The 16,992-nt window shown below is 53.1% G+C and overlaps 1 protein-coding gene across 1 annotated transcript in view; it reads left to right on the top strand.

Annotated features, from left to right (window-relative positions):
- LOC123356208 (sodium channel protein type 4 subunit alpha-like) overlaps positions 1–16,992 on the top strand; it is a 144,228-nt gene that overhangs the window by 71,739 nt on the left and 55,497 nt on the right. The window contains exons 11-15 of the mRNA XM_044999200.1: positions 665–829; positions 1,365–1,488; positions 3,564–3,802; positions 10,337–10,510; positions 11,165–11,521. Coding sequence (XP_044855135.1) covers positions 665–829; positions 1,365–1,488; positions 3,564–3,802; positions 10,337–10,510; positions 11,165–11,521 — 1,059 coding nt within the window. The remainder of the gene's footprint in view (positions 1–664; positions 830–1,364; positions 1,489–3,563; positions 3,803–10,336; positions 10,511–11,164; positions 11,522–16,992) is intronic.

Raw genomic sequence — 16,992 nt, 5'->3', positions numbered from 1 at the left:
TTACCCCCCACCCCCGTCACGATTTTTCACACTTCCTATCTGGTCACCCTAGCTGAGAAGGGAGAACTGTTTGCACACAGCGGTAGCTCTGGGGCCCTGAGGAGAAAAGACACATCAGCAGTGGGAGAGGCTGCACCATTTCCATTCCTCAAGGAGATAACTCTGGCAGCTGTTACCCATGTCCCTTCCTGTGTGGAGCTGACAGGGAGGCAGCACGAGCTGTGTCATTTCCAAGGTGCATCCTGACCATTTTCATGAGGAAAGACTAAGCATTAAGCAAAGGGAAATGTGTCATCAAACCATTGCCTTAGTCTCTGCAGAAAGATTCCCTCCCCTCCAGGGGCGGCTCTAGTAATTTCGCCGCCCCAAGCAGGGCAGCGCGCCACTGGGGGCACTCTGCCGGTCGCCGGTCCTGCAGCTCCGGTGGACCTCCTGCAGGCATGACTGCGGATGCTGCACCGGAGCCGTGGGACCAGCGGCCCCTCCGCAGGCACGTCTGCGGGAGGTCCACCGGAGCCGCCTGCCGCCCTCCCCGCGGGATGCCGCCCCAAGCGCGCGCTTGGCGCGCTGGGGTCTGGAGCCGGCCCTGCTCCCCTCCCCCCAACACACGCACTGCATCCCACTGAGGAAGCTCCCACCGCAAAAGTCTCTGGTGTCTTTGCAGTTACGAGACCGTAAATCAAGCGGCAGCTCCCAGAGCAGCAGCGCAGTGGAGAAGAAGACAGGGGACTCTGCCCCAGCTGCGGCTAACAACGAAGGCAAATCCAAAGACTGCAACGGGCGAGTCATACCCAGGGTCATGCTGGAGCGCTCAGCGATGGTTGAGGAAGTATATACTGGTTATGTTTCCTCTCTCTGGGGCTGTCTGTGCATGGCAGGCTGGATTCGTCTCTGCACTGCTGCAGAGCCCAGCAGAGGGACCAAGTGGGGAGAGGTTGAACTTGTCTGTCCTGGGGCTGATGGGAGCCACAGTCTGAGGGCTGCCCCAACTTGTTCTGCTTGCTGCAATGGCTGTGATGGACTGTTACAGCCCAGCAGAACATCTGGGGCTAACACTCCAGCCAAGACCCTGTTCTGTCCCCAGCTCCAATCACTTCCCTTTTTTACAGCTTTCAGCCTAGGACATCCCTCAGGGGACTAACAACCTGCCTTTACTGCAGCCATAGAGTCATCTGATGGTTTAAGGAGCTTCCCACAGTAGCTCCAGACCCATCTGGTTATTACCTGCCTAGCTCTTCCTTTTAGTCCAGCCCAGGCTGTGCCATGAGGACCCATGTGATTGTTGTGCTGCCCTCCCTCTAAGTGTGTTTAACGGACTGCTGTGACCCATGTCCTCATACTATGACCTGCTCTCCTTTTTATAGCCAAGTCCTGTGGACGAGCAAGGCAAGGCCGATCCTGATCACCTGCTAGCAGGCAGCCAAGACGGGCCTGGTCTCCAGCAGAGAGCAGAGAGCGCAGTCAGCATGATCTCGAACACCATGGAAGGTAGATTCCCGCCCTGATCAAGCAGGGGCTGTGCTGGGTACTGTTCAGCTGGAAAATGCCAAGCCGAGGACACGCTCCCATGTGCCACAGAGAGCTCTGTATGGATTGACTGTAACGCTGACAATCAGTGTCAAATCCATAAAGGCTCTGAGAAGCAAAAAGGATTTTCAGGACAAATGTTGCTTAATATAAACCAGAGAATAGGAACATAGGATTGGAAGGGACCTGTCGGGTCAGTGAGTGTGGGCCCTCGCTATTGCACGCAACCCGTCATATTGTTCTGTTCATAAACTTAGCAAACTCCATCTTAAAACTAGTGAGGTTGGCTTCCCCCACTGTGCCCACTGGGGGGGCTGTGCCAGACCCTCCCACCTTGGATGATTAGAAACCTTCTTCTAATTTCTAGCCTAAATTTATTCCCAGACAGTTTTCTCCCCTTTAGTTCTTGTGCCAACATTCTCCCTCTCTGGGGTTTACCCCTCCCGCCAAGGTTTGCTATCAACACAATTCAGTGCTATCCCAGCTCCAGGCTAGCTATGCTGTGCTGTTCCCCTCTTCCCCATCCTTCGTCTGCTGCTTGTCTTAGATTGTAAGACTGCTTAGTGTAGGTCCAGTCTCCTCTAGTGCCTGGTCTGCCAAAGTAGCTGCTCAAGGAGTTGCTCCTTTAGCTCAGGTGACAGTAGTGCATGCTCTGCACATGAAAAGTGCTTTCAGTCCCTGCTGATAACCTGGGAACAGTGCTTATTGCCCAAGCCCTTTGAGGCAGAGGCTGTGTATTTCAGAGCTCATCAGGTTGTGGGCACACTGCAGGATTCCAAAGAGAGGATAAAATGAGCAGAGCGAGACGGCAAACAGTCATAATGTCACTTCAAACCCCAGATTCATCTCTTAGCTCCTGGCTGCCTGGTTCCACGGCCGGGTCCACATGGGATGCTTTTCTTAACTCGAGTAAGATGTCCCATAGACTCCTTGGCAACGGTTTGTGTTATGGACCCAGCCAGAGCTGCTATTCAGTCTTTATAGCAAGTGCAGCCAGGAGTGATTCTGTGACTTCCTAAATAAAAGCACACTCTATTCATTCACTGATTTATCCTCCTGGCTATAACATGTCTCTTCGACGCCAGCCCTTAGCCAATCCCATCTGTGAACACAAATACAAAAGCTGCAAGCTGATCCAGCATAGGGACTGTCAATTCGGGCATTCCAGCTGACCCCAGCTGCACTGGGGGACAGGCCCCCATTAAGATAGCCAAGATCCAAAGCTCACAAAAGGTTTGATAGACCAGGAATAGTTTATTCATTGACTCCTTGCCCTTTCCAGTCCTCTTTGATTTAGTGGATCAGCTGCATTTCCCCTGGATCTGTTCCATCAGAGATGCAGCTGTTCTACAATAATTGGGGCTGGGATATTCAGAGGCCCAAGGGAGTTAGGCACTCAATCGCAGTGGCTGTCTCAGACTGTAAGCCACTTAGGGCAGGGACCATCTGTTTGTTCAGCACATAGCACAACAGGGTTCAGGGCTAAGAGTGGAGCTCCTGGTTGCTATGGTAATACGAATAAATATATAAATAACCATTTCAGTGGGATTCGGGTACTGACCTCCTGGCTCATTTGAAAGCCCTAGCTTAGATCAGCTGCATTTTTGAATGTCAGCCCAGCCAAGCTAGGTTCAGACACTTTTCTCCACCAAGTTGTTTTCCTGTGCTGAGGAGGGAAACGTCACATCCTGGACAGGAGCAGACAGATGTCTGCCAGTGGGTTTGCATACAAGCCTAATGAACACATTCTCAAGGACGAAGATAATGCCTGTGTCCCACAGATGCCTGTGTTCCTGTTACACCTTCATGATGCCTACCACATCTGTGTGCCCCAAACAGCCCTTTGCACAGCCATAACAAAGAGTTTGGCACCTTTTGCACCCACTCTATGCCCAGTGTCCCAGTGCACTAGTCTTGTTGCCAGCGCTAGGCTGGATCTAGAATCCTCAGCCAAGCTCCCATCTGTTGACTAAGCATGTGACTCTTCTCTGGAGGTGCCTGGGCAATGACACGGGGTCTTTGTCTCTTGTTTTCAGAGCTAGAGGAAGCTCACCAGAAATGTCCACCCTGGTGGTATAAATTTGCCCATATGTTCCTGGTCTGGGACTGCTGCCCTCTCTGGCTGAAGCTGAAGGCATTTGTACGGCTGATCGTGATGGACCCGTTTGTCGACCTAGGGATCACAATCTGCATTGTTCTCAACACGATGTTCATGGCCATGGAGCACTACCCAATGACCGAAGAGTTTGAGAACGTGCTAACTGTGGGGAACCTGGTAGGAAATTGCCTGGCTTTGATTTTTCCATTGATCACCCTTTACAGCTCTGCTCCAGAGCTCGGCGAGGGACCTATGAGCAGTGATTGCGGGCATGTGGACAACTCCCTGCCGTACTGCAGGGTTGGATCGCAGCGTGACTGCACCAACTCAAGGAAAGCTACCATGAGAGGCAGAAGGGGACCAGGGGCCGCCCCTGTTTCTTCTGCTGGAGCTTCCCTGGAGAAGCTCACAGGCCTGACACCTCCTTGTCAGCCCTGATGCAACTGTGCATCACAGCCCTGTGGATGGGTCCCAGCCCTCTGTGGGGAGCCTGGTCAAAAAGGCCACTGCCAGCATGGGCAATTCCAAGTGAAGATGAGCTCCAGCCAGCCAGGCTGTCCATCAAGGCACAGCCCCGAAGACTGGTCCTGCCAGCCTGTTCTCTGCCCTGGCAAATCCTGGGATGTCAGACACCGGCCTTGCTCGTTACCCGGCTGAGTGTTCACGTGGCTGTGCAGGTGGGATTTTCCAAGGAGTCGAAAGGAGATAGGCACCCAAATCCCACTGGAATCTGTGAAGTAAGCACCTAACTCCTGTTGGCTCCCTGGAAAACCCTAGGCTGGGAAGACTCCGTATTTGTCTCCTAGCTGTGATCTCCTCCCCAGCAAAGCCAGAGTCTCAGCCCAAGCAGCTTCTGTTTCCATGTTGCGAGGTGTCCCCGTGGCCCAGGGCGGCAAAATGATGATTTCATTCCTTTGTGTCTTCTGAATCGGATCTTTTCTCCTCGCTGGGCTGCACAAGGCCATTTGAACTCTTGTATCTGGACATGGGACCTTCTTAGCTGTCAGCAGAAGCAGGAGACTCCAAGGGCACTTTGCTGGGTATGGGGGGGCCCTGCTGAGGGGCAAACGTAGCTCTTCACAGACCATGGGAATGTGCCACACAATTACCATCCTGCCTGGGAATTTCACTGGGGCATGGCCCCAGCCCCATCAAACTGCTAACTCCCCTTGGCTCTCCTGAACACCCCAGGCTAAAATGTTTCCGTACAGTAGAGGATGCATGTTTCACGCACCCAAGTTCTCACAAACTCCTCAAGAGGCCAGTGAAGGCCTGTCATTTTAAAGGGGGTTACTGATCCTGGTGGACCTGCAGCCCACTCCTGAGGGTGTGGTACAGGTGCCCCTCTGCACCCGATCTACAGAGCAGGTCAGTCTGTTACAGCCTTTGTTTGTCTTTGCAAACCCAGACAAACTGGGGACCTCAAGACCTGTCCCAGCTGGCGCTAGAGAGCTGGGGTGTAACAGGCTCATTTCCCCTGTGGATCAGGCACAGAGGGGAACTGTCAGGCACACACCACTGTTTCTGGGAGCTCGCCTTGAGACCAACTGGTGTGATGCTCGGAGGCGCTGAGTGCCTGCAGCCCCACAAATGCCCTGGGGTCTGTGTGTGGGCCGTTCTTCGGAGAATCAGGTTCTAGGCAGCCAGATTGGAGGCCACTTTTGGAAACGCTGCAGCCTGGAAGCTGCACCCCTGGCTCTCTGGGCAGGGCGCAGCAGAGCGCAGGCCCCAGCTCATGCAGGGCTCAAGTCAGCAGCCCCGGAAATCGATTCAGAACTGAGGGGAAGGGCGGCGAGAACAGCGTCCAAGTGTGACTGTAAGGGCAGACTCCCTGGGAACTGCCAGGTCCAGGCAACAGGAGGGGAAGGGAGCACCAGGCAGGAGGAGGAAGGAGTGGTGAGACAGGAGGCTGGCGTTGGAGAGAGGGGAGCAGAAGCGGGTGTAGCAGAGATGGAAGAAGACCGAGCTGTGCTGGCCAAGAAGGTTGTGAGCTTGATGCCGGAGGCGAGAGAGGGCCAGGCGCCTGAGAGAATGGGGCACAGCTGAGTGGCACAGCCAGGGGGCTCTGATCCCTGGGCCAAAGGAAACATCATCTGGGTGTCGAGAGTGAGGAAGAGACCCTCCCAACATGGCAAAGAAATGAGAAGCCAGCGCTGTGTGAGTGCAACGCTGGGTCTGGCTACACGGCATTTGGGGCAGGAGGGTAGGACAGGCAGACAGGCCTGAGCTATATCAGGTGAAGCTGCGGCAGCTCTGGCTGTACGAGCCCAGCCCGGACCCTGGGCAGATTACCCGCACTGAGGCCTGTGCTGCCGCAGCTTCACTGCTTCACAGAGCAGGCCTGCGTTAGGTGCTACATGGCAAAGAGGCAAGCACCCAGCAATTCTTCTTGTCACCTTGCCGTAAGACGGGGGGAAGCCGAAGGGAACTGGGGTCAATATCTACCTGTTTCCCTTTGTGTGCACAACCCTTGCCATCTCCCCCGCAGAGCAGACTGTGCATGTCCAGGTACTTTCTGTCCCTGGCTCTACCTCCATGCAGGGGACCCAGTATTTCATGACTTCACTCCAGTTCCCTTTGCATTTGAACATAAAGCATGCCCCAACCGTCTCTGCCTTCCCTCACATGGCTCGGCTAGTCCCACTCCCAGAGCCGCTGTGCATAGCTGCTGAACGGACACGGAGCGGGGGCCAGCGGCCCTAGGCAGAATGACACTAGTCACATACCAGCTTTGTATCTGATTTCATTCAGGAAATACAAGGGGATTAATAGACTATTGGGTTTAGCACAGTCTATCCACAAAACCAGCTCTGGCTTTTCCTTTAGTCTATTTACAATCCTCCCGCAGAGTTTAAATCCAGGAGGAGAGTGGAGGGTGGGGGAGGCAGAGAGCCCTGCCAATGCCTTCCCCAGGCAGGGCTGTGCCTGCAGAGAGAGTGAGCATGCTTCCCAATGGCCTAAGCATCCCTATTGCTGCTGCCAAGCACCCACTCAGCCTTGCCCCCTGCCTGCCGCCTCGTGCATGTCGTTCGTGCCGTGGGAGCTCAGCGAGTCAAACCATTCTCCCAAGGATAAGACCTCAGCACATTTGCAAACCGCTTGCCTGCAGCAGCAGAGCAGGATGTGACCCTGCTACAGACCGAAGCAGGGTCAGACAAGAAGGCTGCCAGGGACCCCAGCTGCTCCTCACACTCTCCCCTCCCATCCTGCTCCCCCCAGACCTTATGGAACCCCAGTGAAGGAGGGTCCATGGATTCCGAGGTGGGGAGCATGGCATGAAGCCAGCGCTCCCGCCCGCTGGTGGATTGCCCTCGGGAGTTACATACACCATGTGCCTAGACTCAGGGCACAGACGTGACTTTGTGGGGCATGACTGAAAGTCGGAGAGTTAGAATAAAACCTCTTCCTGCTGTAGCCTCTTGGGATGAGGAGGAGCAGCTCCCATCATGAGGGGGAAACTGGGCACTGAGCATGAGCGGAAAGGCCAGCTAGCCCTTCGGAGATGGGTTTGCCGATTTGAGTGTATCAGAGAGAGCTTCTCCCTGAGACCCAGCAGTCGGGTTCTCAGAGCTCACTTACAGTTAGGGCACCAAAATCGGTGGCCAGATTTGCCAGAGCTCAGCACACTGGAGCACAGAACTCTTTTGAAAATCTGGCCCATGGTGATGGTAACGTTTGCTGCCAAACTCAGTCACAGGAGCGGCTCCAGGCACCAGCACGCCAAGCGCATGCCTGGGGCGGCAAGCAATGGAGGGGCACTCTGCCAGTCGCCGCGAGGGGGGCAGGCAGGTTGCCTTCGGCGCCATGCCTGCGGAGGGTCCGCTGGTCCTGCGGCTTCGGCGGACCTCCTGCAGGCTGCCACCGAATCCGCGGACCGGGACCTCCTGCAGGCTGCCACCGAATCCGCGGGACCGGGACCTCCTGCAGGCTGCCGCCGAATCCACGGGACCGGGACCTCCTGCAGGCGTGCCGCCGAATCCGCGGGACCGGGACCTCCTGCAGGCTGCCGCCGAATCCGCGGGACCGGGACCTCCTGCAGGCGCGCCGCCGAATCCGCGGGACCGGGACCTCCTGCAGGCTGCCGCCGAATCCACGGGACCGGGACCTCCTGCAGGCAAGCCGCCAAAATACCTAGAGCCGCCCCTGCTCAGTCAGAACTGTAAGGGAAAGTGTTCGTCTCCTGCTCAGAAAGCAGCCGAATGGATTCCACAAACCCATTCTCCCTCCCCTTCCCAGCGAACTCCCGTTTGGACTGAGCCCAGGCAGAATCTCTGAAGAAAACCTTGTGGGGGAGAGAGGTAAGGGAGTTAGAATGAAGAGACCTTTTCCTTGGGCTCGCTTGATCATCTTGTCTGACCTCCTGCCTAGCACAGACCAGAGGATTTCACCCAGGAATTCCTGCATCTGGCTCAGCCCCCTGTGGCTGGACGAGACAATATGATTATAATCAGTCTGGCCGGTGAGGAGATGAAGCCCAGCATGAGTCAAATACAAATGGAAACTAAAGTCAGCAAAATGAGCATTGCTGAGCTGAACATGTGTCGTGTGTGCAACCTACCGTCAGCCCAGCTCTGCACACTCAGAACTCGGGGCCTTGAAATGCAAACACTTGTAGTAGGTGGCTAATTGTCACATAATTGCTACTGTACTGAGGTAATGCGATAATGCAGAGCATCGTTATAGTCCCAATAAGACAGTAATGTGTAAAAGCCAGATCGCTTTACCCAGCAGCCGACCTCAGGGGGAGTGACAGAGGCAGAGAGCTAGACGGGCCCCCTGGGTTTCCTCCTGAGTTGAAAGTAACTTGAGGGTGCTACTTAGTCAACTGGATTTTATTTTGTTGTGACAACATCCCCCATGCCAAGTATTTCTGAAGGCAATTGGTGGCGAAAGCGTTTACCCGGGGCTCACACACAATAGTGCTCTTTCTCCCACTCCCAGTCAGCCCAGAGCTGCCGCATAGCAGCAACACTACCTTCATTTGGGGTCTCCTGGAGCCCGTCACACTCCCACATGGCTTCCAGCGAAAGAACTCCAGTGCACTCGGTCTCTCTGGGCTTCCAGGAAGAGAATTCCAGGGCTCTGCATCTTCTCAGGCTCTTGGACTATCTGCTTTAGTTTTACTTTTCCTGTGCCGTTTTGTCTGACATGCCTGGTGCATGACATTTTATGCTCTGCCGTTAGGGCACGTCTACACTGCCCTCGGGGTGTGATGCACAGTGTGGAGACATAGCCGAGCTAGCTTTGGCTGAGTGCCAATAGCAGTGCAGCTGCAGCAGCATGGGCAGTGGCTGCAGCAGCATGGGCAGTGGCTGCAGCAGCATGGGCAGTGGCTGCAGCAGCATGGGCAGTGGCTGCAGCAGCATGGGCAGTGGCTGCAGCAGCATGGGCAGTGGCTGCTCCACTCTGTACCCAGGGTCCTGGGTGAGCAGGGGTAGCCCACACCACCCTCCATGCTGCCACAGCTTCACTGCTATGATTACCTGAGGTAGCTTTCATCTCGCTAGAGAAGAGACAAATGGCCACACTGGCTGAGGCCTATAGTCCATCTAGCTCAGGATCCTCTCTGCCGACAGTAGGCAGAGGCAGATGCTTCAGAGGGAGTGAACAGAACAGGGCAATTATAAGTGATCCATCTGCTGTCGTGCACTCCCAGCGTCTGGCAGTCAGCGGTTAGGAACCCCAGAGCGTGGCTTTGCATCCCTGCCCAGCCTGGCTAATAGCCATTGTTGGGCCTATCCTCCAGGAACTTGCCTAGTTCTTTTTTAAACTCAGTTACACTTTGCGCCTTCACAAGAGCCCCTGGCAAAGCTAGATCGGAGCTGGCTCGGGGATGTCGACGCCTGCTGCCATCGCACCTCCCAGCGGCAGGGCAAACAGACTCTCAGAGGCACAGCATCAAACTTGCAGCTCTTTACCCCTGGGCTGCTCTGGGAGTGACCAGCTCCCAATGTAACTAGCCCCCGGAGGTCGGCTGTAAGTTACCTCTGCCCTGCCTGGGCTGCCTCTGAAGAGCTCTGCCATTGCTCAGAATCCCCACAGTGCTGTGTGCTCTGGGCCGGCCACTGGCCCCCCTCACTGCCAGGGACCGACGGCAGTCTTACACAGTGTCCGTAGGGGGGGAATTCTTCCCAGGTCGGGTAAGGGCCGAGGGACTGTCTCAGGACGGAGCTTCCGTCCTCTGGATCTGTGCTGTTTCTATGCCCTCAGACATGCTAAAAAGTAAACCTGCTTTCCCACCTGTGTGTGAGGCCGAGCTCTATGGCGAGCCCTGTGATCCCTATCGTAACTGGGAACGGGGTGGGTGAGGGCTGGGTTGTCCAGCACACCCCGAAACCAGCCTGGAGGCAATGCAGGAGATGGTCCTGAACCCGTCCTTTGACACAAACCAAGTCAGGGGGAGCTGCAGCAGCACCTGTAGCTTCGATCACATGCCTGAAAGGAAAGGCACTGAATGTCCAGTGGTCAGCACCGGGGCCCAGGGCGCACTGCATTATGGTCCCAAGCCAGGGTCCATTGGCAGCAGCACAGGCTCAATCGGCTGTGAATCAGGCCCTCTGGTGCCATGGCATGATCTCAGTCGGCTGCCCACTACTGCTTCCTACGCCTGGGTGGGCTCTGGCGCGAGATCCCCCTGGGGCCCCTCCCCTCCCTCGGGGCACTGTGATGTGCTGATTGTGTGGTGAGCACTAACAGGGTCTGTTTTCAAAGGTCTTCACTGGGATCTTCACCGCGGAGATGGTGCTAAAGCTCATAGCCCTGGATCCCTACGACTACTTCCAGCAGGGGTGGAACATATTTGACAGCATCATTGTCACCCTGAGCTTGGTGGAGCTGGGCCTGGCCAATGTGCAGGGGCTCTCTGTGCTCCGATCCTTCCGCCTGGTAGGTTGCCCTGTGGCTCTGCTGTGCTGAGGGGCTTCATGGCAAGTGCCATACCCAGAGAAGGGTCATTTCTAACTCCTGGGTGGTGACGGTCACTGACTCACGTTGGGTTCAAAGATCAGGCTGATGCAGCCCGGGTTGAACGTTCCGCGTGCCCTGGCGGAGCTGTTAGCATGGTGGGTGCGAGGAAGGCATGTCTGTACGGTCCATTTTAGATGAAATGGCAACAGCAGCTCCCCTAGTCTTACTGGGCCAGTAGCTAAACTCACAGGGGCATCTGCATTCCCTCTGAGCTAATATAGGAACAGCCAGGCTGGATCAGACCCGAGGTCCGTCCAAACCCGTGTCCAGTCTCTGTCAGAGGTCAACACCAGATGCTACAGAGAAAGATGCAGGAAGCCATGCAGGAGGTAGTTAGCTATCTGCCCCATGACAATTTCCTCCTAACCACAGTGGTTAGAGGTTGGGTTAGGTGTGGAAGCTGGAGGCTTCGTACCCCTTCCAAAACACTTGTGTTTTTAGTATTTGCCACTATCACTCTGGATACTATCTGAATGCTGTCACTCAGAATCCTGCATCCTCTTGGTATCAGTGATATCTTGTGACAATGAGTTCCACGGGCCAATCAACGTTTCTGTTTCCACCTCCTTGCAGCTGAGAGTTTTCAAGCTTGCCAAGTCCTGGCCGACCCTCAACATGCTCATAAAGATCATCGGCAACTCCATTGGGGCTCTAGGAAATCTCACCCTGGTACTGGCCATCATCGTCTTCATCTTTGCCGTGGTGGGCATGCAGCTGTTTGGGAAGAGCTATAAGGAGTGCGTGTGCAAGATCTCTCAGGACTGCACGCTGCCCCGCTGGCACATGCATGACTTCTTCCACGCCTTCCTCATTATCTTCCGCATCCTGTGCGGGGAGTGGATCGAGACCATGTGGGACTGTATGCAGGTGGCTGGCCAGCCCATGTGCCTCATTGTCTTCTTGATGGTCATGGTCATCGGAAACCTTGTGGTGAGTTGCTGGCTCACAGTAGCGCCTGTTGATAAAATGGGCCCAAAGGGAGAGCAATGAATACTGGGTTAGATGGACCTTTGGTCTGACCCAATATGGCCATTCTTATGTTCCTATGTTCTTATCTGAAATCCATGTAAGGAAGACACCTGAGCCATTAAATACTCACTCAGCTCCTCACCCTCTAGCTGCCCAGCCACCAGTCAGTATTGTTATTGGGATAAACATATCCAAGGCGCCATCCCCACAGGATCTGTGCCCCATTGCAAACGTACAGAAGAACATCAGTCCTGCATTACTTATCTTACAGTAGCCCTGTCATAGGTTTGTTCCCCACTTTGAACTTTAGCGTCCAAAAGGTGGGGACCTGCATGTGCTCTTCTAAGCTTAAATCCTAGCTTAGATCTGATAGCGCTGCCACCAACCAAAAATATAGTGGTTTGGTCACTTTCCATTCCCCCCAAACCTTCCCTGGGGAACCCAAGACTCAAACCCCTTGAGTCTTAACACAAAGGGAAATAAACCATCCCCCTCCCTTGGTCGTTTGGAGAGACTCCACTGACTCAAACTCCTTGAATCTAAAACAAAGAGGGATTCACCTTCCCCCTCCTCTTTTCTCCCCACCTATCCCTGGTGAGTCAGACTAATCCCCTGGGTCTCAAGGGGAAAAAATCACTCAGGTTCTTAAAAAGAAAAGCTTTTAATTAAAGAAAAAAAAACAAAAACTATCTCTGTAAAATCAGGCTGGAAATGCTTACAGGGTATACAGCTTATAGAACTAGAGGGACTCCCTCCCCTCTAGCATTAGTACAAGTACAGCAACCAGAGGAAAAATATCCTTCCAGCAAAATACACATTTGCAAATACAGAAAACAAACAAAAGACTAATCCGCCTTTTTAATTAATACTCACTATATAGAATAGAGGAGACTATTTTAGGAAGCTTGGAGAGCCTGGATGTACGTCTGGCCCCTCTTAGATCCAAGAGAGAACAACAACAAAACAAAAAACACAAACAAAGACTTCCCGCCACCGAGATTTGAAAGTATCTCGTCCCCTTATTGGTCCTCTGGTCAGGTGTCAGCCAGGTTTACTGAGCTTGTTAACCCTTTAGAACATAAGAACATAAGAAAGGCCGTACCGGGTCAGACCAAAGGTCCATCTAGCCCAGTATCTGTCTACCGACAGTGGCCAATGCCAGGTGCCCCAGAGGGAGTGAACCTAACAGGCAATGATCAAGTGATCTCTCTCCTGCCATCCATCTCCATCCTCTGATGAACAGAGGCTAGGGACACCATTCTTTACAGTGGTTTGAGCATTGACCTGCTAAACCCAGGGTTGTGAGTTCAATCCTTGAGGTGGCTACTTAGGGATCTGGGGCAAAAATTGGTCCTGCTAGTGAAGGCAGAGGGCTGGACTCAATGACCTTTCGAGGTCCCTTCCAGTTCTAGGAGATTGGTATATCTCCAATTATTACCTTGTGCTAAGGGCCCCAGACTTTGATAAACCATTCCTAGTAACCACAGATGCATCTGAGCGTGGTGTGGGAGCAGTTCTAATGCGGGAAGGACTGGATCACAACTTCCATACTGTTGTGTTTCTCAGCAAGAAACTGTCTGAGAGGGAAAGTCACTGCTCAGTCAGTGAAAAGGAATGCTACGTCATTGTGTATGCCCTAGAAAAGCTACGCCCATACGTTTGGGGACGGCGGTTCCAGCTACAAACCAACCATGCTGCACTAGAGTGGCTTCATACTGCCAAGGGAAACAACAAAAAACTTCTCTGATGGAGTTTAGCTCTCCAAGATTTTGATTTCGAAATTCAACACATTTCAGAGTAGCTGATGCACTCTCCCATGAAAGTTTCCCAGAATCAAATGGTTAAGAAGTGTTCTTGAAATGTGGAAAATCTTGTAGTTTTACATTATTAGTTGTATATGTAACAGTGCATGTGTTTTATTAATCTGTTTATTTTAAAGTTCTAGAAAGAAATCATCACCAGTGTGGTTCCCCGCTGTCTGCGATTTGGGGGGGGGGTGTCATAAACAGTTAAGGGTTAATGTCACTTTTACCTTCGGAGGGAGGGATAGCTCAGTGGTTTGACACAAGGTCAGACATGAGGGTTGCCTTAAGCTGGTCAAAGGCCTTTTGGTCAGGTCTGTTAGTGGGGCAGCGATTTGGCTGTAGTGTGGTACAAATTGCCTGTAATACCTGGCCAAGCCTAAGAAGGATTGGACCTGTTTCTTTGACCTTGGGAAAGGCAGCTTTTGGATAGCCTCCACCTTGGCCTATAGGGGGTTTATTGTTCCTTGACCCACCTGGTGCCCTAGGTAAGTCACTCTGTTTTGGCCTACTTGACACTTTTTAGCCTTAACAGTTAGTCCTGCCTGCCTGATGCGCTCAAAGACCTTTTCCAGGTGTTCTAGGTGTTCTGGCCATGAATCAGAAAAAATGGCCACATCATCGAGGTAGGCAACTGCATATTCTCCCAATCCTGCTAGTAGACCATCTACCAGCCTTTGGAAGGTGGCGGGTGCATTTCGCAGTCCGAAAGGAAGCACATTAAATTCATAAACCCCTGCATGGGTGATGAAGGCTGACTTTTCTTTGGCGGGTTCATCTAGCGGTACTTGCCAGTACTCCTTGGTTAAATCTAATGTAGAGATGAACTAGGCACGCCCCAATTTCTCCAATAGCTCATCGGTGCATGGCATTGGATAGTAGACGGGACAAGTTACAGCATTTAGCTTATGGTAGTCCACGCAAAAGCGTATTTCCCCATCTGGTTTAGGAACTAGAACCACGGGAGATGCCCATGCACTGGCAGAGGGATGGATTATACCCATCTGTAGCATGTTTTGGATCTCCCATTCTATAGCAACTTGGGCATGAGGAGACACCCGGTAGGGTGGTGTTCTAATTGGGTGAGCATTACCTGTGTCAATGGAGTGGTATGCTCGTTCATTCCATCCTGGGGTGGCTGAAAACAAGGGGGTGAAGCGAGTGCACAGCTCCTTGATCTGTTGCCACTGCAGACGTTCCAGGGTTGTGGAGAGGTTCATCTCTTCCACGCCACCATCACTTTTTCCTTCATAGTAGACACCTTCAGGCCACTCAGCGTCATCTTTTCCCTGGGCTGTAAACTGACAAACCTGTAAGTCTCTGGAATAAAAGGGCTTTAGAGAGTTAATATTTAGGCTTTAGGCTTTAAGGAGGAATTAGGAAATGCTATGAGGTAGTTAACAGCTCCCAGGCGCTCTTGGACCGTGAATGGCCCTTCCCATGACACTTCCATCTTATGGCCCTGTTGCGCCTTCAAGACCATAACCTGGTCTCCTACCTTGAAGGAACGCTCTCTGGTATGTCTATCATACCAGGCCTTTTGCTCTGTTTGAGCATCCTTTAGGTTTTCTTTAGCAAGGGCTAAAGGGTGTCGGAGGGTGCTTTGTAGGTTGCTTACAATGTCCAGAATGTTAGTTCCTGGAAAAGGCGTAAACCCCTCCCATTACTGCTTCACCAACTGTAATGGCCCCTTAACCTTGTGGCCATACACAAGCTCGAATGGTGAGAACCCTAAACTGGGATGTAGTACAGCCCTGTAGGCAAACAGCAACTGCTGCAACACTAGATCCCAATCATTGGAGTGTTCATTCACGAATTTACGTATCATGGCCCCCAAAGTTCCATTAAACCTCTCCACCAGGCCATTGGTTTGGTGGTGGTAAGGGGTGGCAACCAAGTGATTCACCCCATGAGCTTCCCACAGGTTTTTCATGGTCCCTCCCAGGAAATTAGTTCCCGAATCTGTAAGGATGTCGGAGGGCCAAACTACCCTGGCAAAAATGTCTGTTAAGACCCGGCACACAGTGGTAGCCCTGGTGTTGCCTAGAGCTACTGCTTCTGACCATCGGGTGGCAAAATCCACGAAAGTCAGTATGTACTGCTTTCCTCTGGGGGTCTTCTTTGGGAAAGGACCCAGAATATCCACAACTACTTGCTGAAATGGGACCTTAATTATGGGGAGTGGCTGGAGAGAGGCCTTGACCTGGTCTTGGGGCTTTCCTACCTTTTGGCATACCTCACAAGACCGGACATAATTAGCAATGTCCTTGCCCATCCCCTCCCAGTGGAAGGACTTCCCCAACCTGTCTTTGGTTCTGTTCACCCCAGAATGGCCACTGGGATGATCATAGGCTAAGCTTAAGAGCTTTCCCTGGTACTTAGCTGGAACTACCAACTGCTTTTGAGGATGCCAGTCTTCCTGGTGTCCACCAGAAAGAGTCTCCTGGTATGGAAGTCCTTGTTCTACAACAAACCGGGATCGGTTAGAAGAGCTGAGAGGTGGTGGGTTGCTCCGTGCCGCCGCCCAAGCTTTCTGAAGGCTATCTGCTTCCTGTTCAGTCTGGAACTGTTCCCTTGAGGCTGGAGACGCCAGTTCCTCCTTAGACTGGGGACTTGGGCTTGGTCCCTCTGGAAGCGATGTAGGTGATGAGGTTGTTTCCGTTGACTGTGAACCGCTCTCCGCTGGTGCACTAGGTGATATTTCAGGCTCTGGCTGAGCCTCTTGGGTAGGGTTGTCAGCTGCTTCTGCCAGTCCAGGCCCACTGGCGCCCTCTGGCGTTGGGGTTGGAGACGGGTTTGCAAGTGCTGGCGTCAGTGCTGGCAACGGTTCTGGTGCTGGTTGCTTTTCCAGTTCCGGTTCTGGGACTAGATGCACTATGACTGTTTCAGTTGTTGGCATGGGATCCGGTTCCACCACCTCTGTCTGGGTCTCTGGTAACACAGACGGGGCCCTGGTGGATGGCTCAGGAACAGGGAGGGTGTGGAAGCTTGCTTGGCCTGGCTGCGGGTGACCACTCCCACCCTCTTGGCCAGCTTCACATGGTTGGCCAAGTCTTCCCCCACTAGCATGGGGATGGAATAATTGTCATAGACGGCAAAAGTCCACATTCCTGACCAGCCTTTGTACTGGACAGGCAATTCAGCTGTAGGCAAGGTTACAGATTTTGACATGAATGGATAAATTGTTACTTGGGCCTCTGGGTTGATGAATCTGCGGTCCACTAAGGATTGGTGGATAACTGACGCTTGTGCCCCGGTGTCTCTCCACGCGATAACCTTCTTTCCGCCCACTCTCAAGGTTTCCCTTTGCTCCGGGGGTATTTGAGAGATATCTGGGCCTGGGATCTTTGGTGTGATGGTGGTGTAATGAACTGCACTCGATTGGGGTTCTTGGGGCAGTTGGCCTTTATATGTCCCAGTTCATTACATTTAAAACATCGCCCAGCTGACGGGTCACTGGGCCGAGGTGGGTTGCTGGAGACTGATAAGGTGGGACAATAGGTAGCCTGGGGCTTTCCTTGGGGGGTTGCCCCCAGTGGTAGGGTTTATTTTTGGTTTGCCCCTTGTTATAGTCACTCCCCTTGTTAGTAGCTTTTTTCTTTTCTGCTACTTCCACCCATTTGGCTCCGA

This window comes from Mauremys mutica, chromosome 25 (genome assembly GCF_020497125.1).
Source record: "Mauremys mutica isolate MM-2020 ecotype Southern chromosome 25, ASM2049712v1, whole genome shotgun sequence".
Taxonomy (NCBI): domain Eukaryota; kingdom Metazoa; phylum Chordata; order Testudines; family Geoemydidae; genus Mauremys; species Mauremys mutica.
Note: the sequence above shows the minus strand (reverse complement) of the source record. Positions and strands in the feature narration are given on the sequence as shown.